At 41.3% G+C, this 19957-nt stretch overlaps 1 protein-coding gene across 1 annotated transcript in view; it reads right to left on the bottom strand.

Annotated features, from left to right (window-relative positions):
• Positions 1–2151: 2151 nt before the first annotated feature.
• The window catches only part of LOC144676471 (sodium channel protein type 4 subunit alpha-like), a 199818-nt gene continuing 182012 nt past the window's right edge, over positions 2152–19957 (bottom strand). The window contains exons 23-24 of the mRNA XM_078537156.1: positions 12959–13229; positions 2152–3158 (exon numbers count right to left, since the gene is read on the bottom strand). Coding sequence (XP_078393282.1) covers positions 2152–3158; positions 12959–13229 — 1278 coding nt within the window. The remainder of the gene's footprint in view (positions 3159–12958; positions 13230–19957) is intronic.

The raw sequence follows: 19957 nt of genomic DNA on the forward strand, positions 1-19957 counted from the left end.
CAGTGAACCTTTGATATACACTATCAAAGCCACCGGCTTTCTCTTTTCATGGAAGAATAAGTAGAATCTCGGAATACAAGCTATACATTCACGTAACCCCGCATTATAAAAACAAAACGCGATTTTTTTTCAGTCACTGTAAACCAGTGATCTTGCATACAACTATCATTGAAGGGGTGGCTTTTCAATATTTTTGATGGGGGCGGGGTGAAAGAAAAAACTTGTCGCCTTGCCTTGCTTTATTCAAATATCTACAACGGGATGTCATGTACATATATAATACTGCAGCCACAGAACCTGTCAGGACCTAATTGTTTACCACTCAGGTACTCATTCTATACTACTACTACAATCGCTTAGTAGTATAGAACTCGAATATTGCTGTAAAGAGAGACATGATGCTGAAACTTTTCATCTTGGACTCATCAGGACAAGAATATCAAATTTCAAATGATCACAACAATTTATACTACAGGAGGAAAGGGTGCTGATTGGTTGGTAAGCCAATTCTAATCCGTCAAGGTGCTGCCGTGGTGAAAGCAATTGGGAATTATAGGCTCCCCAAACTCCCAAGTAATTCAAAAAATGTGCAAGGCTTGAACATATTCCTTTTGTTTGCAGAGAACAGGTCCCTGTGTATGAATGTATGAATTATGCTTCCAGCAAGCATAAATAAGCCATGTTACGAGTTCAACTGATTATCTTAAATTAGTTATTGTAGCTATTAGTGCACTCAGGATTGGTCCGCAAGTGCTGCCCAATTGCAGAATCACACAATTGAAGAATATTGTGTGTGATTTTTTTCAGCACCGATGTGATGCCAGATACATAGGCCATATGTCCCAGTGATTGGCTGATCAAATCAAACAATATGTTCCATCATAATGTTCATAAAGGGCAGATTACAGACCATACTCAAACAGCCTGTGGTTCAAAACCTAAAACAAAATGTCTGTTAGATGTGATTGTGCAATTGGGCATCATTTGCTGAACAATCTTGAGTGTGCTAATAGCTACACTAACAATCAATTTAAACAGTTGAGCTCATAACGTGGCTCATTTATGCTTGCTAGAAGCGACATTCATACACAGGGACCTGTTCTCTGCAAGCAAAATGAATATGCTAAAGCCTTTTTTGAATTTTCTGGAGCTTGGGGAACCTATAGTTCCCCACTGCCTTCTCCATGGTAATGCCTAGGCCAATCAGAGTCAACTTGCCAAACAATCAGCACCCTTTTCTCCTGTAGTTTAAATTGGTGTGATGAATTGAAATTTGGCATTCTTGCATTTGTCCTGATGAGTGCAAAATGAAAAGCTTCGGCAACATGTCTCTCTTTTCAGTAATATTACTCTTATTTGCAAAAAAACCTACCAGAAATCACCTCAACATTACAAAAATGACTATCGTGACACAAATCTGATGTAAACTAAAATTTTCAAAAACTCCAACGAGGTTCAAGTTGGAATTCTGTGAAATGCCAAGTAGGGAAATTAGGTTAAGTGAATAAATGGTGCAGGAGGTACAACACAAGGCACTTGAACTGCGATCAATGCTTTACCATTTAAAATCATTGTCAAAGGTCAAGCATTCGCGCTACTTGAAGGATATTTTGCGTTGTGATGGACTCTAACATTAGTACTGTAAAAGGTCTCCGAATAAATGTTTCACTGACGTGCAGATCACGTTCTTTCTTAAAGTATATGAAAGCTTGTTTGCACCATACCAAGCACGCTGTGCCATTTTTGTGTTTAATGCACTACAAACACATACTTCAGTTATGGCGCTGACATCCATTTGACCTTTTTATTGATAATATATTAATATTCGTTGATCGTAACCAGTTGCCCTCTCCCCGAAAACATTCTTGTCCATGTCACAGCAGTTAGAGGATACTTCATTCTGTTGACAGTGCCAGCGTCATTGATGATCCAGTTCCATTGTCATAGGTGAACTTTACTAAATAAACGGAATACTTAGGTTATAAAGTCAAATTCATGCATAACAATGACACCAATGGAATGTAAAAATGTTGGATTAACAAACGTAACGGTGACCAATGTTAACCCTCTCAAAGATTCTTTTTTTAACCACCAAAGATACCCATATCTTGTGAAGGGCTTCGCTTTGGCACCGTAAACGTCAACTGAAGATCATGTCAAAGGCGAGTTAGGTCTGCTGGAACGTAGACTGCGAAGCGATTTTCTTAACGAGCTGTAAGAACTTTCAAGTTTCTTTTTGGCTGTTTTATGGTATTTACGGTCTTGCCACTTTCGAAATGCTTTCTGGATGGTCAAGGCTGCCTTGAACTCCTTTCGAATCATTAACGTAGTAGTGATTGTTTCCATGGTGCTACGAATGGGGAATACTTTCATCGACATTTTATAAACATCCCCACTGAGTTTTTTGAGTGGCTCTGACTCGGTTACTTTTCCGACGATAACAGCACTGAGAGCTTCCAGGATGTCCAGGCAATGCAGCATGTTGCCATTGGTCAATGGTAGGTTGAGAGCCGCAAGTTTCACCGCGTTAGGCTTTGGTATTCGTAAAGGAGATTTCAGCTCATTTAGGAAATCCGAGAGTTGATCATATGTAATGAATTGTGTCGCCTTCACATCATAATTACTCCAGACCTCATAAAACATATCGACGTCTTCATCAGTCACTCCAGCGAGTTCTTGCTCTTGGGCTTCGTGGAAATTTTCTAAAATGACAGCGACGTACATATTGATTATCACGATATACGCGACCACTATGTACGATGTCATATACGTGAATGATACAAACTGACGCTGTACAGGAGAATTAATCATCACGTGAAGAATCTCATTCCAAGCGGCGGCTGTTGTCAGTCGAAATAGAAGCATCATACTGTTTCCAAAAGTTTCGAAATTCACCATGTCGTTAATTGGTGATTCTCGAGGAAGATCTCGGAACAAGCTCATCCCCAATATAGAATAAATGAACATTACAAGGCCCAGGAGCAGTCCAATGTTGAAGAGTGCCGGGATAGATATTACCAATGTAAACAGCAGTTTTCGAATTCCTTTCAAAGATCTTACCAACCTCAACAATCGCGCAAGTCTTACAATTCGAAACACCCGTAAAATAGTCGGTGAAACGCCTTGCTTTTTGGATGCGGATGAGTCCAACAAAATTCCTGAAGGAATGATGACAGCAGAGTTATCAGTACAAAAGAGAGGGCGATTAAACACCAAATTATCTTAAACACACACTAGAAGTATCAATCCGCATTAGATTGGAGTTGATTCCATCAAAACAAACCAACCCCAAATAACATTTTTAAAAATCTCATCAAAGAATGACACATGGATAGTGTACGGGTTCAAGTTGTTCTTCCTTATCTCGGGATTGTTAAATTAAGAAAAATGGTTGCATATTCTGCGATTGTCTATAGAGCGATTATAATATTTTAAAAAAAAGCTTCGCGCGAAAACTCTTAGTTCCGATATGACCCTGCACTTTAAAGGTACACAAGCGAATCAGCCGAATCTGAACCAGTTCAAGAGCAGCAGAGTGTGCCTTTGGGATTTATCTCTCTTACCCGGTTTGAAATATTGAACACTGAGCAGCAGAACTAAAACAAAGGAAGCCAGTTTGCAGGCTCTTTTTGCGGAGTGCAATTGAAAAGACAAAAGCAAAATACTGTCCATATTGGAAATCTAAAGTAACAGAAAATGCTGGAAATGTTCAGTCCGTCAGCAGCATTCGTGGAAAGAGGAGCCGAGTTAACATTTCGGGTCGGGCCTTTCATTCTTTCTTCTGTTCTGATGAAAGGTCACCGCCCTGAAAAGTTAACTCGGTTTCTCTCTCTCTACAGGTGCTGCCAGACCTGCTGCGCGTTTGCAACAGTTTTGTTTCTATTAACGTTTCTAAGAGTATCGTTCATTAAATAATCGTTAGTCGTATTGTACATGTCATACTTGCTGCAAAGTGTGGCTTCGCTACCGCTAAACGTTCTTCAACTGACTATTATTTACTATGACTGTCCCATTATTTCATGAACTTTAATATTGCTCGCAGGTTCTGATTCTGCAGTTATAATTGAACCTACTTCATTCCAAAACAATGTATCACGCTAAATTCATTTGCGAATATGTAAACATAAAGACGTATAAGGGCTACACATTGAATTATGACATGTTCTCAGGTATTTGTACTTCTATTTATATTGAATATAATTCATAACATAACGATATGATGTGAAATAAAGTCTTTTTTTCACAGTATTCACACTGGAATAAACTGCAAATTCCACAGAAGAGTAATAACTACTCAAGAATAGTTAACTGTTTCGAAGATAAGTCATATTGTACTGGAAACGTTAACTCTGTTTCTCTCTCCACAGATGCTGCCAGACCTGCCGAGTTTTTTCCCAGCACTTCTTGTTTTTATTTCAGATCTCCAACATCCGCAGTACTTTGCTTTTATAATAACTACTTTGTTCCCCTAAATGTTTTGCTTTGTAGAGATATAGTGAGGGTCGGTGCTAATATTAATGTTAACTACAGCCATACTGACCATATCCATCTGTGTTATTGTAAATATAGATTTATCTTTGAAAAAAATCACACATATTAATAATAATTGACATTACACCAACCACCCAGATAATATCTGATGAAAGTGAAACAGTCACAGTTAATTTCATTACATATATAACCAGGACTGAAATCAAAGTTTTCACCATATCTATTAAAACAAAGCAAACTTTGTGTATGTCTTAAAAGGGCTGACAGATATATTATTGTTTGGAATTTGTTTATGATGAAGGATTTATAGTGCTTTTGACATGGGGGAAATCATATAAATTCTATAAATTAAGATTGAATAGAATTATTTGATAGTTTTCTTTAATTTAGAGCACTCCACTCCTATGAGGCTATGCTGCTTAATTGCAATCTGTCATTCTGCTGGCAATTTTTAAAAAATGCTGTAGAAATATTTTTGTAGCTTTTACAGAGGTTGACTGAAAGCAGAAACAGATTGTTATTGGGTTGATTGGGAGTATTTGAAATTTGATCCACAAAACATCCATACTAAAAATTGTAACATGAAAGGAGTAGAAAGTTATAATTTAAGACCTCAATATCAATGCCATGGAAGTGATACACATGCTGAGGGGGCCCAAAACAATAAATGTTATTTATCCAAGATTGTTGAGCACGCCTGCTGAGGAGATTGGCGAGACACTAACAGCCATTATAACGGAGATGAGAAATAAACGAATACTGGGCACATTATAAATAGGCTAATGTGGTATCCGTATTCAAAAAGAGTGGTAAATTAGGCACAGGCAGCTACATATCCATTAGTCTTACTTCATTTCCATGTACAATAATGGAATTGATTTGCAGGAGGAAACCTGAGGATTTTCTGTACTACACTGACCTAGCAAACAGCGGGCACCATGGCTTTAAGTGGGAAAGGCCCTGATTCTTTTGAAAGTGACAATCCAAAACAGAGATGGTAAATTCACAATGCACCTAGACATTCAAAATGTAGTTATTGAAGTACATTTGAAACATTACTACTTAAGATAAAAGTTCTGGGAATTCAAAGAAGCACTTGCATTTATATAACATTTTTTATGTCAATTAAATACTTTTGAAGTGTAGTTACTAGTAAGGTAAGAAACATTGCAGCTAATTTATTTGTTCATGAGATGTGAACATAGCTGGCAAGGCCAGCATTTATTGCCCATCCTAATTGCCCTTTAGCAGGTGATAGTGAGCTGTCTTCTTAAACTGCTGCAGTCCATGTAGTGTAGTGTATTAGGAAGGGAGTTCCAGGAACTTTGACCCAGTGACAATGAAGGAGATAATGACCAGATAATCTGTTTTCGGGATGCTAGTTGAGGAATAAATATTGGCCAGGACACCAAGGAGAACTCCCCTACTCTTCTTTGGAAGTTAGAATAGATAACAATGGTTACTGGTTAGAAGTGTCACACTTGGGCGGAGATATGTACTGACTAAGGTGGACAAAGCCCATTGTTGGGATCACCACTATTTTAATTTCCATCAGTTACTTTTTTAAACTCAATGTGAATTGATTAAACTTACAGATGATATCAAACTAGGAGGGGCAGTCGTATAAAAATAATTAATTCTGAGTATTAGTTTGCACTAGTCACCTTGAATCTGTAGGTCAGTATCCATTCCTGCATCTTTCTCTTCTTGTTAGGAATTATTCCTTCGCTTATGCATTCAGCCAATAGGCAACTTAACTAGCATCACTGTATCACATTGTTGGCTACTGAAATGTATTCAAAGGATTGTATTGCAGCTATTGTAAATTGATGCTGTTTCTGTAAGGCTGCCTGAGGAACAGCAGAAAATGGGCTAGAGAGAGAGGGTCCATCGTCTAACCACTATAATGTAGCACCCACACTACATGCTGCAAGCAACAACTCTGGAATATCTACTGCAGGAAAAGGATTAGAGTTAGAGCAGGCAGCACTGAGTGAAAGATCCAGCATGATTGAGGAGCAGCAGCAGGATGCTGAGAAATGGGATTGATGGGCTACTTTCTGAGCACCAACAATTCCTCAGGTTCTGTCAGCATGTGCAAAGTGCCCTGTTAACTGTACCCTCACAGGGATCTTTGGCTGCATCACAGAACTTCAACTCCACCTGAGGCACATGGCTCCTCAATGGCATCTACAGGGAAATTCCCTTGACAAAGAACTTAAGTGCAGCGGAGAGCTTTCTCAAGAACACCATATGACGCTATAAAGGTCTTTGGCTCCCAATTCTTGAGTCAACTCTCATTGAGTTCTCTACGGTAACGAATGGTTTGGTCAGGAATTTGGTGTTTGGCTTTGACGATCTCACACTGGGGGCCCAATGGCCTTGAAGTTCATGTGCTACACAGATTGTGGTAGAATAATAGTTGACTTTGGATCTATCAACCATGGTACTCTGAAAAAAGTAAGTGGTAAAAAAATTCAAGGCAACTGTGATTTTTATGACCATGTGCAGCACCTTGCCAGCCATAGGAGAGATCCTGTGATTGCCTCTCTGATGAACTATAAGTGTAAGGGTAAGTGTACAAGGAGGTGTGGGTGGCATGTTTTATGCATGTGACTATTTAGGTAAACACATGTCCACCTTACTGTTCCTGACTTGACACCTTCATCCTCCTGCTCCCCAAGGATAAGTGAAATTCCCAGAGGAGTGCCACACTATGCACTAAACTATGATAAAATAACAAAGGGAGGAGCAGAACCCTGAAGACCATGAGGTGGCACGACCTCCTCTGCACGCAGAGGATGAACCCCACAGAGCTGTCGCTCATAGGCGCATCGCTTCACCCAGGGTCTCAGATGGTGCACATGCTACCTGCAGATGAGCGAGAACCAGTGTCACCGATTCCTGTGCATATCAAGGGAACTGGTCACACACATATTCCACCTTCTGCATGATTTGGCACCACGGGGACTCGGAGGGCATCCACTGCCAGTGCAGTTAAAGTTACTGCCACACTCAATTTCTATGGCAGAGGCTCCTTTCAGGGCTCCACTGGGGACCTTTGCAGGACCTCGCAAGCCTCCGCCCTCAAATGTATCCAGGAGGTCGTGGATGCCATTTTTTGCTAAGGCATAGAACTTTGTCAACTTTGACACAGGTCAGGCAAGCCAGGAAGCAAGAACACTGGGATTTGCTTAGATTTTTGGATTTCCACAGATGCGGGGTGCCATCGACTGCACCCACATGACTCTTAAATCTCCCTGGCAACAAGCAGTCCAGTATATGAACCACAAAGGCTTCCATTCTCTCAATGTTCAGCTGGTCTGTGACCATAACAAATGAGTCATTCAGGTCTGCGCACCACACCCTGGAAGTGTCCACAACTCGTACATCCTCAGCAGGTCTCAGATCCTTGACTTCTTCCAGGGACAACACAGAATGGCTCCTCGGGGACAAGGGCTATGCACAAAAGATGTGGCTGATGACGCCCGTGTGGTGGCCTCAGACACTTGGTGAAAGAAGGTACAATGAGGCTCATGCAGCAACCTGGAGTTTGGTTGAGCACACCATTGGCATCCAGAAAATGAGGTTCTGGTGTCTGGACAGGTCTGGTGGAGCACTGCAGTACACTCCCCAGAGGGTGTCATGCATCATCATGGCTTGCTGCATGCTACACAACCTGGTGATGCAAAGTGGGGAGGACCTGGATGATGAGGAGATGGAAGAGCCGCACGTCTCCCCTGATGAGGAGGAAGTCAAAGGCGATGAAGGTGATGAGGTCCTGATAGGCGAGGGTGTAGGCGATGAAGGCATTGCACTGGTCAGATGAGGCAGGCATAATCGTGAGGCCCTCATTCCCGCAAGGTTCCAGGAGGATGATGATGAGATGCTGTGAGGACAGTCCTGAGATCTTCACATTACATCTGGGAATGTCTGACACTGTCTGGCTGAGGGCAGTGCAAATACTGTGAAGAGGCGCTGCTGAGAAACAAGGGCCACATGGACTTTAAGACAACTTGATCCTTTGGCAGGCTTCATCAACCATTCCCTTCAGCACCACACCTTCGCCTGTCAGGAATGGTGTAGAGATGGGGGAGAGCCCTGCCTCAAAGGTGCTGATAGCAGACAGAGAACATCATGGACCCAGTGACGCTTGTGTACGAGACTCTTGCAGCAAACACAAGCCACATGGAGGTGCACGGATCACTAACCTGGACAGTGACTTTGAAGCTGGACAGTCACTGTGCTCGAAAGAATACACTCTGCGCAGGGGAGGGGCCCTGGACTCCAACAGTAGCATTCGTTTTGTGCAGGGTTTTGAGTCGAGGACCTGACTCGTGGACCCCCCTCAGCTGCTTCCCAGATGTGCCCGCGAAAGCAAGGAGAGATAATCAGTGCATGGCAGGGGACTGTGAATCATGGCAACTCACTCACAGCATGTAGATTGATGGATGCTGAATCTTCACTTGGTTGAGCACTGCCGACCTCACCGTCAGCACAGGACTGGTCTAGATCATCGTCAGCCAGCTGGATGACTCTATTTTCAAAGTCTGTCAGGACCTTGGTGTCAGGCATTCCTCTACCAGTCTGCGACCTCTCCATTTTGTTGTGTGCCAGCTTGTCCTGCATGAATAGAGATGGAGAAAGTGTAAGCAGGATGCCTGCAGACCAGATGAGAAGGATGCTTGGCATAAGTAGGTGGCGAGTGGTGCCATGGATGGGATGAGGGCACAATCCGCAGGGCAGATGAAAGTGTGTTTGAGAGAGTGAATGGTGATGTCCCTTGAACTGGCAGTGAGTGGGATCCCTATGGATGTCTGATGAGTTTGTGAGTGTGTGAGTTGAGAGTGATGATAAGAGTACTTACCCTGGTGGAAAGGAAGAGATCATTTATCCTCATTCAGCACTGGGTGGCTGTCCTCTTTTGCAGGGTGTGGGACTGACCACTGCTGCCACCACCTCCCAAGCTGGATTAGTAACCTTGCTTGCTGGTCTTCACCCAGAGTGGGGGTTGAGGACTTCATGGCGGGCCTCCACTATGACTAGTAGCTGTTCGAGGGAGGCATCCCCAAATTTGGGGGCAGCATATTTCCTCCCTTTGGCAGCCATCAGTTCTTAGCAGCTCCCTATCCCTTGAAGAGTGCTAGCTCTGTGCAACTGTGCCTTTTAAATATGGTGCCCGGTTTACTGAAGTGATAGCAGGGCGGGCGAATCAGAGGCCGACATCAGCGATCCGATGCAAAACCCGTGCCCCTGCATTTTTTAAACAAAGTGGTGCACGATATGGCAGAAAAAGCCACCATTGCTGTTGGCGGGTCAAACGCCATTTTCCCTGCCTGATATTGGACTTGATGATTTCTGGGACGATTCCACCCTTTGGATTACTTAGAACCATAGAACCATAGAAAGTTTCTGCCTCTACCACTAACTTGGGCAGCGAATTCCAGACACCCACTACCCTCTGCGTAAAAAAGTTCTTCCTCATGTCCCCCCTACACCTTCTGCCACTTATCTTGAATCTATGTCCCCTGGTTCTAGAATTCTCCACCAAGGGAAACAATTTTATCCTGTTCACTCTATCTATTCCCCTCATAATTTTGTACACCTCAATCAAGTCACCTCTCAGCCTTCTTTGTTCTAAGGAAAATAACCCCAATCTATCCAATCTCTCCTCGTAGCTACACTTTTCTAACCCTGGCAACATTCTTGTAAACCTCCTCCACACTCTCTCCAGAGCTATTACGTCCTTCCTGTAATGTGGTGACCAGAACTGCACACAATGCTCCAGTTGTGGCCTCACCAGTGTTGTATACAATTCCAACATTAAATCCTTACTTTTATATTCTATACCTCTGCCAACGAAGGAGAGCATTCCATATGCCTTCTTTATAAACTTGTCTACTTGAGGGACCTGTGTACTTGTACGCCCAGATCTCTCAATTCATCCAGCCCTCTTAGTATATTCCCACTTATTCTGTAATCCCTGTAACTGTTTGACCTCCTTAAATGTATGACCTCACATTTCTCTATGTTAAAATCCATCTGCCACTTTACTGCCCACTCCACCAACCCATCTATATTGTTTTGGAGATTAAGGCTATCGTCTACACTATCCACAACTCGACCAATCTTTGTGTCATCTGCAAATTTCCCAATCGTGCCCCCCGTGTTCACGTCCAAATCGTTAATATATAACACAAACAGCAACAGTCCCAACACCGAGCCCCGCGGAACACCACTTGAGACAACTTTCCATTCGCAAGGGCATCCATCAACCATTACCCTTTGTTTCCTGTTACAAAGCCAATGTTTTATCCAGTTTGCCACATTACCCTGAATCCCATGGGTTTTTACTTTCCTGACCAATCTGCCATGTGGGACCTTGTCAAATGCCTTGCTAAAATCCATGTACACAACATCCACTGCACTACCTTCATCAACCCTTCTTGTCACTTCCTCAAAGAATTCAATCAAATTTGTGAGGCAAGACCTTCCCTTAACAAATCCATGCTGACCATCCTTGACTAGTCCATGCCTTTCCACATGACAGTTAATCCTATCTCTCAGGATTGCTTCTACTAATTTGCTCACCACCGATGTAAGACTAACTGGCCTATAATTGTTTGGCATTTCCTTTGATCCTTTTTTAAACAATGGGACTACGTTCGCATTTCTCCAATCCTCCGGTACCTCCCCTATATTTAGTGAAGATTGGAAAATCATCCTCAGAGCGTCTGCTATCTTCTCCCTGACTTCCTTCAGCAGTCTCGGGAACAATCCAACTGGCCCTGGTGACTTATCAACTTTCAAGGATTTCAACCTTTTGATTACTTCCTCTCTCTGTGTGCCATCCAAAGTCTGCTGCTTTATAGATAGACAGCAATGTTATTGTACCAATAATACAATGTTTCAGAATATCTGTGGCATTAAGGCCACCCCCAAATCAATAAAATTAGTATCCTGAATGAGACTGGCTCCAGGAAACTGCAGGACCCCCTTTATTCCCCATTGCAGGTCCAGAACCAAACATAATCAAGTACTGGGTGAAAGGTGATTGGTCTGATCTTTATTATCCTTAACTTGGAGATCGAGTTAGTCTTAGTCTTCTTAGTCTCAATCTTAGTCGTCCAGATTGACCACAGTGACTGAAGAGATTATGCTCATTTTAAAATGTTGAATTTCATTAATTAAACCAAATTGTTTCTTATTCTCCAAGAGTTGTTCGTGAGTGCTACAAATAATAAGAGCAGGAATGATGTCATGAAGTTAAGGCATGGATGCAATGTGGCTTAATTTTGGAATGCTAATCTAATTTTTATCTGATCTACAATTTATGATTGCTATTATGTGGGTCTTTAGTGAGTGGGAAGCATTTTACTGCAAATAATGTTAGTGGATTAGACTCAATCAGACTTGATCCAGTTATGATCCTCTACTGGTTATAATGTAATTGGACAGTTTCAACTGAAAGGTATAGAAAAGGTTAAGCGATTGCAATTCACAAAATTATCAACATTAAGGGAAAGACCCATTTTGTAATTCTATATGAGAGGTGCAAGGAGTAATTTTTAAATTTCAAACTTCCAAGGAAGAGCCCTGCCCTCCAGAAGCATAAATGGAGAAATTCAGGCAGCATTGCACATCAGTTTGCTACCATTTAACTGATGCACAGAAAATCAGACTTGCAATGCAACTAAATTTTGCATATGTGCTCCCAATGGGCAAGACTCCTGCTGAGGACATTTAGAAAATTAATCCTACAATGTGGCCTTTATAATGATGCACATTTATGATTTGGAAATAAATTTAATTGAATAGATCATTTTCCTCCAAATGAAGTTGCCTTTGATTCACAACATTAATAATCCTTTTTCTCACCACGTAAAGTAAATATAATGCTTTTTTAAGGAAGCATCCGTAGCTAGCTACTTGTGCTTTTTTGATATGTGGGCTGAGTAAGGACCACATGGCAAAAAATAAGATATATTATTTACAGACAGCCCAGCCATTGATAAAATAATATCAGCTATAACTAAAACAAATGAAAGATATCCCCTTGCACATTACATAATGCTCAATGCATGTAAGAGGGGTACTCAATGCAAAGTTTCAAAACAAGCTCTTTCAGTATTATTGTGTACCTAACATTCTACAAAATAAATCTAGCAAATAACTAACAAGATAAAATAATTTTTTTCCACTGCTTTAAGAAAAATACAAGCCTTGGTCATTCAAAAAGTCAATCATGAAAAATATGACCTTGAATGTTATTTGCCTATTTGGTGTGGAGGGGATGATCCTATATGGATCACCATGAATTTATTCTAAGTTGCTCTTTGCCTGGTTCACCTGGTACCGTACTTGTGTATTTCCTAACAAAGTTGTTTTCCATTCCCTCCCTTAAACAATCTTTCCCTAAAATTGATTTTTATCACATCAGAAAGAACAAGAGTTAAATGGGGCTTACCTACAAGGGAAAGAACGACGACTAGAAAATCAAAGATATTCCAGGCTTGAGTGAAATAGTATTGGCGTTGGCCTAATAGTTTTAAAATTGCTTCGACTGTAAATAAAGCTGCAAATATTAGGTTGAACCAATTTAAAACAAAGGCGAACATTTTCGTCTGTCCATAATGATCACATGCCATCACCAGCACATTCATTGTTATTAAAGAAATGGTGAATGGTTCAAACCATTTATGGCTCACTAGCTTGTAGAACTTGAAAAGTATCTTATTCTAGGGAAGAGAAACAAACAAAAATTAGAAAATATCACATCAATCTCTGCTACATATTTAAAACAAGTTTTGGCTGTAATAATTGCAATCTAATTAAGATTTGACTGACACTACATCAAGAACATAGAAAAACTCACAACCAAAATGAAAACTGGAAAAGCAAGTAAAATCCATATTTTTTTCCACTTCGTAATGCCTTTGTTCTGTATCATGCAGGCAAATATAACTTCACTTATTCCTTCATGTGTGCTCTGTCCAAAGGCAGACCTTTGGTTGATTGTCTGTTGATACTTCATTCTGAGCAGTTTTCTTGGCAGTTTTTGTCAGTGGTGGTTTGCCATTGCCTTCCATTTTCGGGGCATGGTGAAGAGGCAGGTCCCCAGGCCTACACTGTCGGTGTTATTTTGAACCACGTGCTAGCCATCTAGCCAATTGAGCTAACCCGGGTTTTTTGGGCTGGAAGAAGGTTTGCAGTGGAGCTCTCCAGGGGTAAGTGTTGGTACCTTGCTTTGCCCGATATATATTAATGATGTAGATATTGGTGCTCAGGGCACAATTTCAAAGATTGCAGATGATATAAAACTCAGAAGCATTGTGAACTGTGAGGAGGATAGTGTAGAACTTCAAAAGGACATGGACAAATTGGTGGAATGGGTGGACAGGTGGCAGATGAAGTTCAATGCAGAGAAATGTGAAGTCATTTATTTTGGAGAAAGAACATGGAGAGACAGTGTAAAACAGGGGTAAAACTCTAATGGGGGCACAGAAGCAGAAGGACATGGGTGCATATGTACATGAGTAATTGAAGGTGGCAGTACAGGTTGATAGAGCGGTTAATAAAGCATACAGTATCCCAGGCTTTATTAATAGGGGCATAGAGCACAAGAGCAAGGAGGTTAGTTGAACTTGTATAAGTCACTAGTTTAGCCTCAGCTGGAGTATTGCTTCCTGTTCTGGGCCCCACACTTTGGGAAGGATATGAAGGCTTTGGAGAGAGTGCAGGAAAGATTCACAAGAATGGTTCCTGGGATGAGGAACTTCAGTTATGAAGTTATGAAGATAGATTGGAGAAGTTAGAGAGCTTGGAGGAAAGGCTGAGAGGAGGTTTGATAGAGGTATTCAAAATCATGAGGGGTCTGGACAGAATAGATAGGGCGAAATTGTTCTCACTCATGAAAGGATTGAGAATGGTAAGGCACAGGTTTAAAGTAATTCATAAAGAAGCAATAACTATATGAGGAAAAACCTTTTCACACAACGAGTGGTTAGGGTCTGGAATGCATGACCTGAGAGTGTGGCGGAGGCAGGTTCAATTGAAGCATTCAAAAAGGAATTAGACTGTTATCTGAAGACGGAGAATGTACAGGGTTACAGGGAGAAGGCAGGAGAAAGCACCTAGGTGAGCTGCTCATTCGGAGAGCTGGTGCAGACACGATGGGCCAAATGGCCTCCTGTACTGTACTGTACCAATTCTGTGATGTTGATTCAAACACTCTGGGATTTGAATATATCATTTCAGTACTGCACTGTTGGAGATACTGTCTTTCAGATGAGACATGAAATTAAGGGTCTGTCTACATCCTACTAAACACAGAAGAGTAGGGAGTTCTAGTTTATTGGCCAACAGTTAAACCTAGATGGATTGTCGTATGAGCCCATACATGCAAATTAGCTTCTGATGAATAACAGTGTTTAATTTGTAAGTTGTTCAAATGGCCATGCAATTCTCTTTCAATTCCAAAACATCCTATCTAATTGATTAAATGACCGCCAAGCAAAGGAAGCAAGTCTGTTGATGTTCTTTCTTCTGATATTTCCTCACAGGTAGTTTCAGGCCATTGTGTTCAGATCAACATCTAGTCTGGGGTAATGATTCTTTGATTGATACCTGAGTCAGGCACAAAGACATCAGTTGAGATTGTGAGTAGGAATCAACTTCAACACCACTCATTCTTTGTAAGCCTTTTGATAGGTGGCACCATGGCCTAGAATTTTCAGTTATGAGTTTATATTGGACTACATGTACTTAGCAGTTCAATTAATCTACAGCTAGATTCCAACCAGCTGATCTAAGCCAGAAACTCTATGGCGGTATTTCAGCATGTAAAAAGTGAAACGTTCATGGTTCAATAAATGTGAAGAAGTAGTTATGCAGAAGTGCTGTTATTGTTTTGATGTAACACAAACAATATAATGTTTCATGCTGAATACTCTTCATTTTGTTATTCTTCATGAAATAACATTCTGTTCACTTATAACCCAAGTATTGGCCTGATGGTCCTGTAGCCTTTATATTCAATTTACCTATCAAAGAATCATGTGGTGGCATGTGACATATTCCAATAGCTGTTGGACTGTGGTAAGGATTCTCAATTCAATTGCTAAATCTTGCTATTGCTTATCTAGAAATTGGGCAGGTAAAGGCACATGCCTGTTTGTAGCGGAAAAAGGGCCACTAATGATTGTTTACATTTAGCATAAAACCCCAAAACACAAATTGTATAAACTGATAAGTGCATCTCCTCCATGTTACTAATTTAGCAAATTAATCACAGACTAGTTGAGCTATGCATTTTTTATCTGGGTGAATCAGTTAGATTCAGATCAATATTAAATGTATAAAATGGTTTGGGAGTGAAGCTCTACATACTGAATTCTGATAAGTGCTTTGAGATCCTAATCAAAATAGTTTCACTTTGGTTTTCCACTGGCTGCAATATAACTGATTTTAAATTGATGTCAGCACAGTACATCTTATTTTCAGCTCTATTTTATTCAGCATTTTACTATAACTTTTTTGGTACTATTGCAATTGCATAGATTTTCTCCATCGATTCTTTGTCACAGTGGCTACTGTTCGCAGCAGTATGGATGGCACAGAAACGCCACCCAGCAGGAGTCTTATCATAGAATTGTTGATCTTGGATTCTTCTGAACATAATGCTGTGACTTTCTGTGGAGGTTCTCCTGATTGTCCATGTGGATTTGTCTGAAGCTTGAGAAATTTTTAGAGAAATGGTTACTGCATTTATGCTATCTCTCTGAGTTTTCTGCAGTCATTCACCAAAGTTATGCTGCACATTTGGGAGAATCCCCACAACAATTCAACCCCAATATACTAAGAAACATTACCTGCATTGTCAAATAGAACATTTATTTTAATTAAATAATTTTAAATAGTTTTGAAATAGTGGGAGTTAGAAGAGCAAATATGTAGACAGATTTCTGAGTGCAAAAGCAATAGGGTAGTAGTCATTGGGAATTTCAACTACCCTAATATAAATTAGGATACAAACAGCGTGTAGGAAGGACACAATTGCTCTGGAGAGAGTGCAGGGGAGATCTACAAGAACATTGCCAGGGCATTAAAATTGCAGCTATGGGGAGAGATTGGATAGGTTAGGGTTGCTTTCCTTAGAACAGAGGAGGCTGAGGGGTGACCTAATTGAGGTGTACAAAATTATGAGGGCCCTAGATAGGGTAGGCAGGAAAGACTTATTTCCCCTAGGGTCAATCATGAGGGTAGAAGGGTTAGAGGGGACATGAGGATAAACCTTTTCACCCAAAGGGTGGTGGGAGTCTGGAATACATTGCCTAAGCTGGTGGTTGAGGCTGAAATGCTCAACTCATTTAAAAGGTACCTGGATCTGCATCTGAAGTGCTGTAACCTGCAAGGCTATGGACCAGGTGCTGGAAAGTGGAAGTAAAACGTGTGGCTAGTTTCTTTTTTCTCTTTTTCTCTTTTTGGCTGGTGCAGACATGATGGGCTGAATGGCCTCTTTCTGCACCGTAATCTTTCTATGGTTCTATGGTTCTAGTTTCTTTAATTGGGTGTTTTTCCATATTTCAACTGTGATAATATCCTCTTATAACTGATGTAAAGTTCTGCATATTTCATTGACATAATAATCCTGAGGCTGAAAATCTGTAATGCAGCAACAATGCCAGGATTGTGCCTCACGGGTACCTCCACTAGACACTGACAGACTTTCCAGAGATTGCCTCATTAACATTGGAAACTCCAAAACAAGGTTGGAACCCAGCATATCTAGGTCCCGACTTAATTCACAATGCTTCCATTCCACTCCTGTTGGCATGGCAATGCACTAAGTCTTAGCGCTGCAGGGTAGAAATTGATATGCTTTGTGCCTGCTTTTCATATCAATTTAGCAGTGGTCAGCTTTTGCCCAATCTGAGCAGGTATTAGTCCCATTGCCAGGTTCATGGGAACAGATGTCTAAAACAGTCATTAGTTCATTTGAACATGTAAATTAAGGTCCTAATGTCTGTTAAAGGCCATAAGATGTAGGAGCAGAAGTGGGCCATTCGGTCCATCAAGTCTGCTCCACCATTCAATGGCTGATCTGATAATCCTCAATTCCACTTTCCTGCCTTTTCCCCATAACCCTTGATTCCCTTACTGATTAAAATCTGTCTATCTCGGCCTTGAATATACTTAACGACCCAGCCTCTACAGCTCTCTGCAGTAAAGAATTCCACAGATTCACTACGCTCTGAGAGAGGAAATTCCTCCTCATCACTGTTTTAAAATGGGTGCCCCCTTACTCTGAGATTATGCCCTCTGGTCCTAGACTCTCCCACAAAGGGAAACAACTCTCAGCATTTACCCTTTCAAGCCCCTTAAGAATCTTATAGGCAGAATATTGCTGTCGGTGTGTGGGGGCTGGCCCGACATGCTGACGCGTAAAATGACGCGAGATGACGTCCAACATGTGTCCCGATGTCATCTCGCATCGTTTTGATATTGTGTTCGGCGGGCGCACGCCAGAGGCAGCTGCATGCATGCCGAACTGTCAACGGCCTATTAAGGCCATTAAGAAAGCAATTTACCTTATTAACAACACTGCCCGTCCAACCTTAAGGTTGGCGGGCAGGCGAAGAGCCCAGGCGGCCTTCACGTTTTCCAGGAAACCTCACTTACGGGCAGGATGAGGTTTCCTGAACATTTTATAAAATCAATAAATAAATTTTGTAAACTTGACAAACATGCCCCAGCTCACATGAGAAGCCATGTTTAAATAATTTTTCACTTTATTATGTAAAAACTTTTATTATCTACTTAATCTCCCTGAGGCAGCTCCATGTAGCTGTGATAATACTCAAAAAGCTTGCCATTGACCAGGACAATGTAGTCTTGTAAAGAAGATATAAGGATGTCTGTAATGTTATTGGAAATTAGTTTAAAATAGAGTTCTAGTGGTGTCTGTGTCTATGTGTGTTTGTGTGTTTGTCTGTGTCTTAATTGGATTAAAGCCAGCCTCTAGTCTAGAGGCTTTGATGTATACAAGAGAAGTAGGTTTGAAATGTTAATTAGGTAAATTACAAGGTGAAGTGTAAAGGGGGAAATTTGCATTTTTAAATAAACCATTCAAAAGAATGGGTGAAATATTACACCTAGCCCAAAGAAGGCAAACAATGTGTTTATTTTTTCCAAAGCTTACTAATAAAATTGGTGTTATGAAAGAGTTTTATTGTTAGAAGAGGTGAAGTTCAAAAAACCTAGTGATACAATGAAAATTTGCATTAAAAGAGGAAAATATGTATGAAGGAAGAGAAGGCCATTGGTAAAAGGAGAGGGATTCTAAGATCTAAAGCCTCCAGGCTATAAGCCTCAAGCCGCTACCTGCATGGATCCAGAACTGAAAGAAACTCATTTTGAAAGCAACTGTCCGGAGAGTGTGCTTTGCCAGGGATCTGTTTAAATCTATGGGCAGAATTTTCTGCCTGCCGGGCGGGCGGGCCCGACCCAATCTCCGGCGGGTGGGGAGCCGATCCCTGCCAGAGAAGTGGGCCCTGCGCGCCATTTTACGACGGTGGGCCAATTAAGGCCCACCTAGCGTGACGCCCGGCAAGAAGTGCTATGCGCTTCCTGTGCGGGCTGGGAGGGGATTCCCCAAATGTGAGAGTGCGCTCTTTCATGCATACACACAAAAGAGCGCACATCTCCCTGAGGCTAAGCGCTACCTCAGGGAGATCACTGACAGTTTTAAAAACATTAAAAATAAAAAAAAATCCTTAACATGTCCCCCTCATGTGACAATGTGATGGGACATGTTCATAAATTACACTAAAACTTTATTAAGCTTTTTAAAACCCCACATGAAACCTCATCCTGCCCATGGATGAGGTTTCATGTTTTTTCTAATTCCCGCCGGGGCTCCTGGCCTGCCTGCCAACCTTAAGGTTGGACGGGCAGGTCCTTTAATTGTTTCAATGATCCTGTCAATGGCCTAATTTGGCCAGTGACAGGTTGGTGGGCCCGCAGCTGATTTTGCTGCGCCCCCGCCTTCCTGAAAATTTAAATGGGGCGGGATGATGTCAGGGGTTTCCCTTGACATCATCCTGCGTCGTTTTATGCATTGGCGAGCAGGCCCCGCCCCCTGCTTGCCGACAGCAAAATTTAGCCCCATGTATTTTACTGTTGCCTTAATGGTGGTGTAACTGAGAGTCAGATTAATTAGGGGATTTTGTAGTAGTTACTGGCGTAATAGTTTGTAGACATATGTATGTGTTTACAATCCTTTAATTAATAAATGTTTAATTTAGTTTTATAAAAACCTCTTGAGGCTCAGTGGTCTCATTATAACTGAATTCAAAGCCTGCATCGCGAAACATACAAATTGCAAAAATTGGTTATGACAGTTGTTTCAAGTTTCAGCATTTACTATCGGCTGTGTCATAATAAGTCTTCTTGATGGTTGCAGCAT

The sequence above is a fragment of the Cetorhinus maximus genome, chromosome 1 (assembly GCF_964194155.1).
Source record: "Cetorhinus maximus chromosome 1, sCetMax3.hap1.1, whole genome shotgun sequence".
Classification (NCBI taxonomy): domain Eukaryota; kingdom Metazoa; phylum Chordata; class Chondrichthyes; order Lamniformes; family Cetorhinidae; genus Cetorhinus; species Cetorhinus maximus.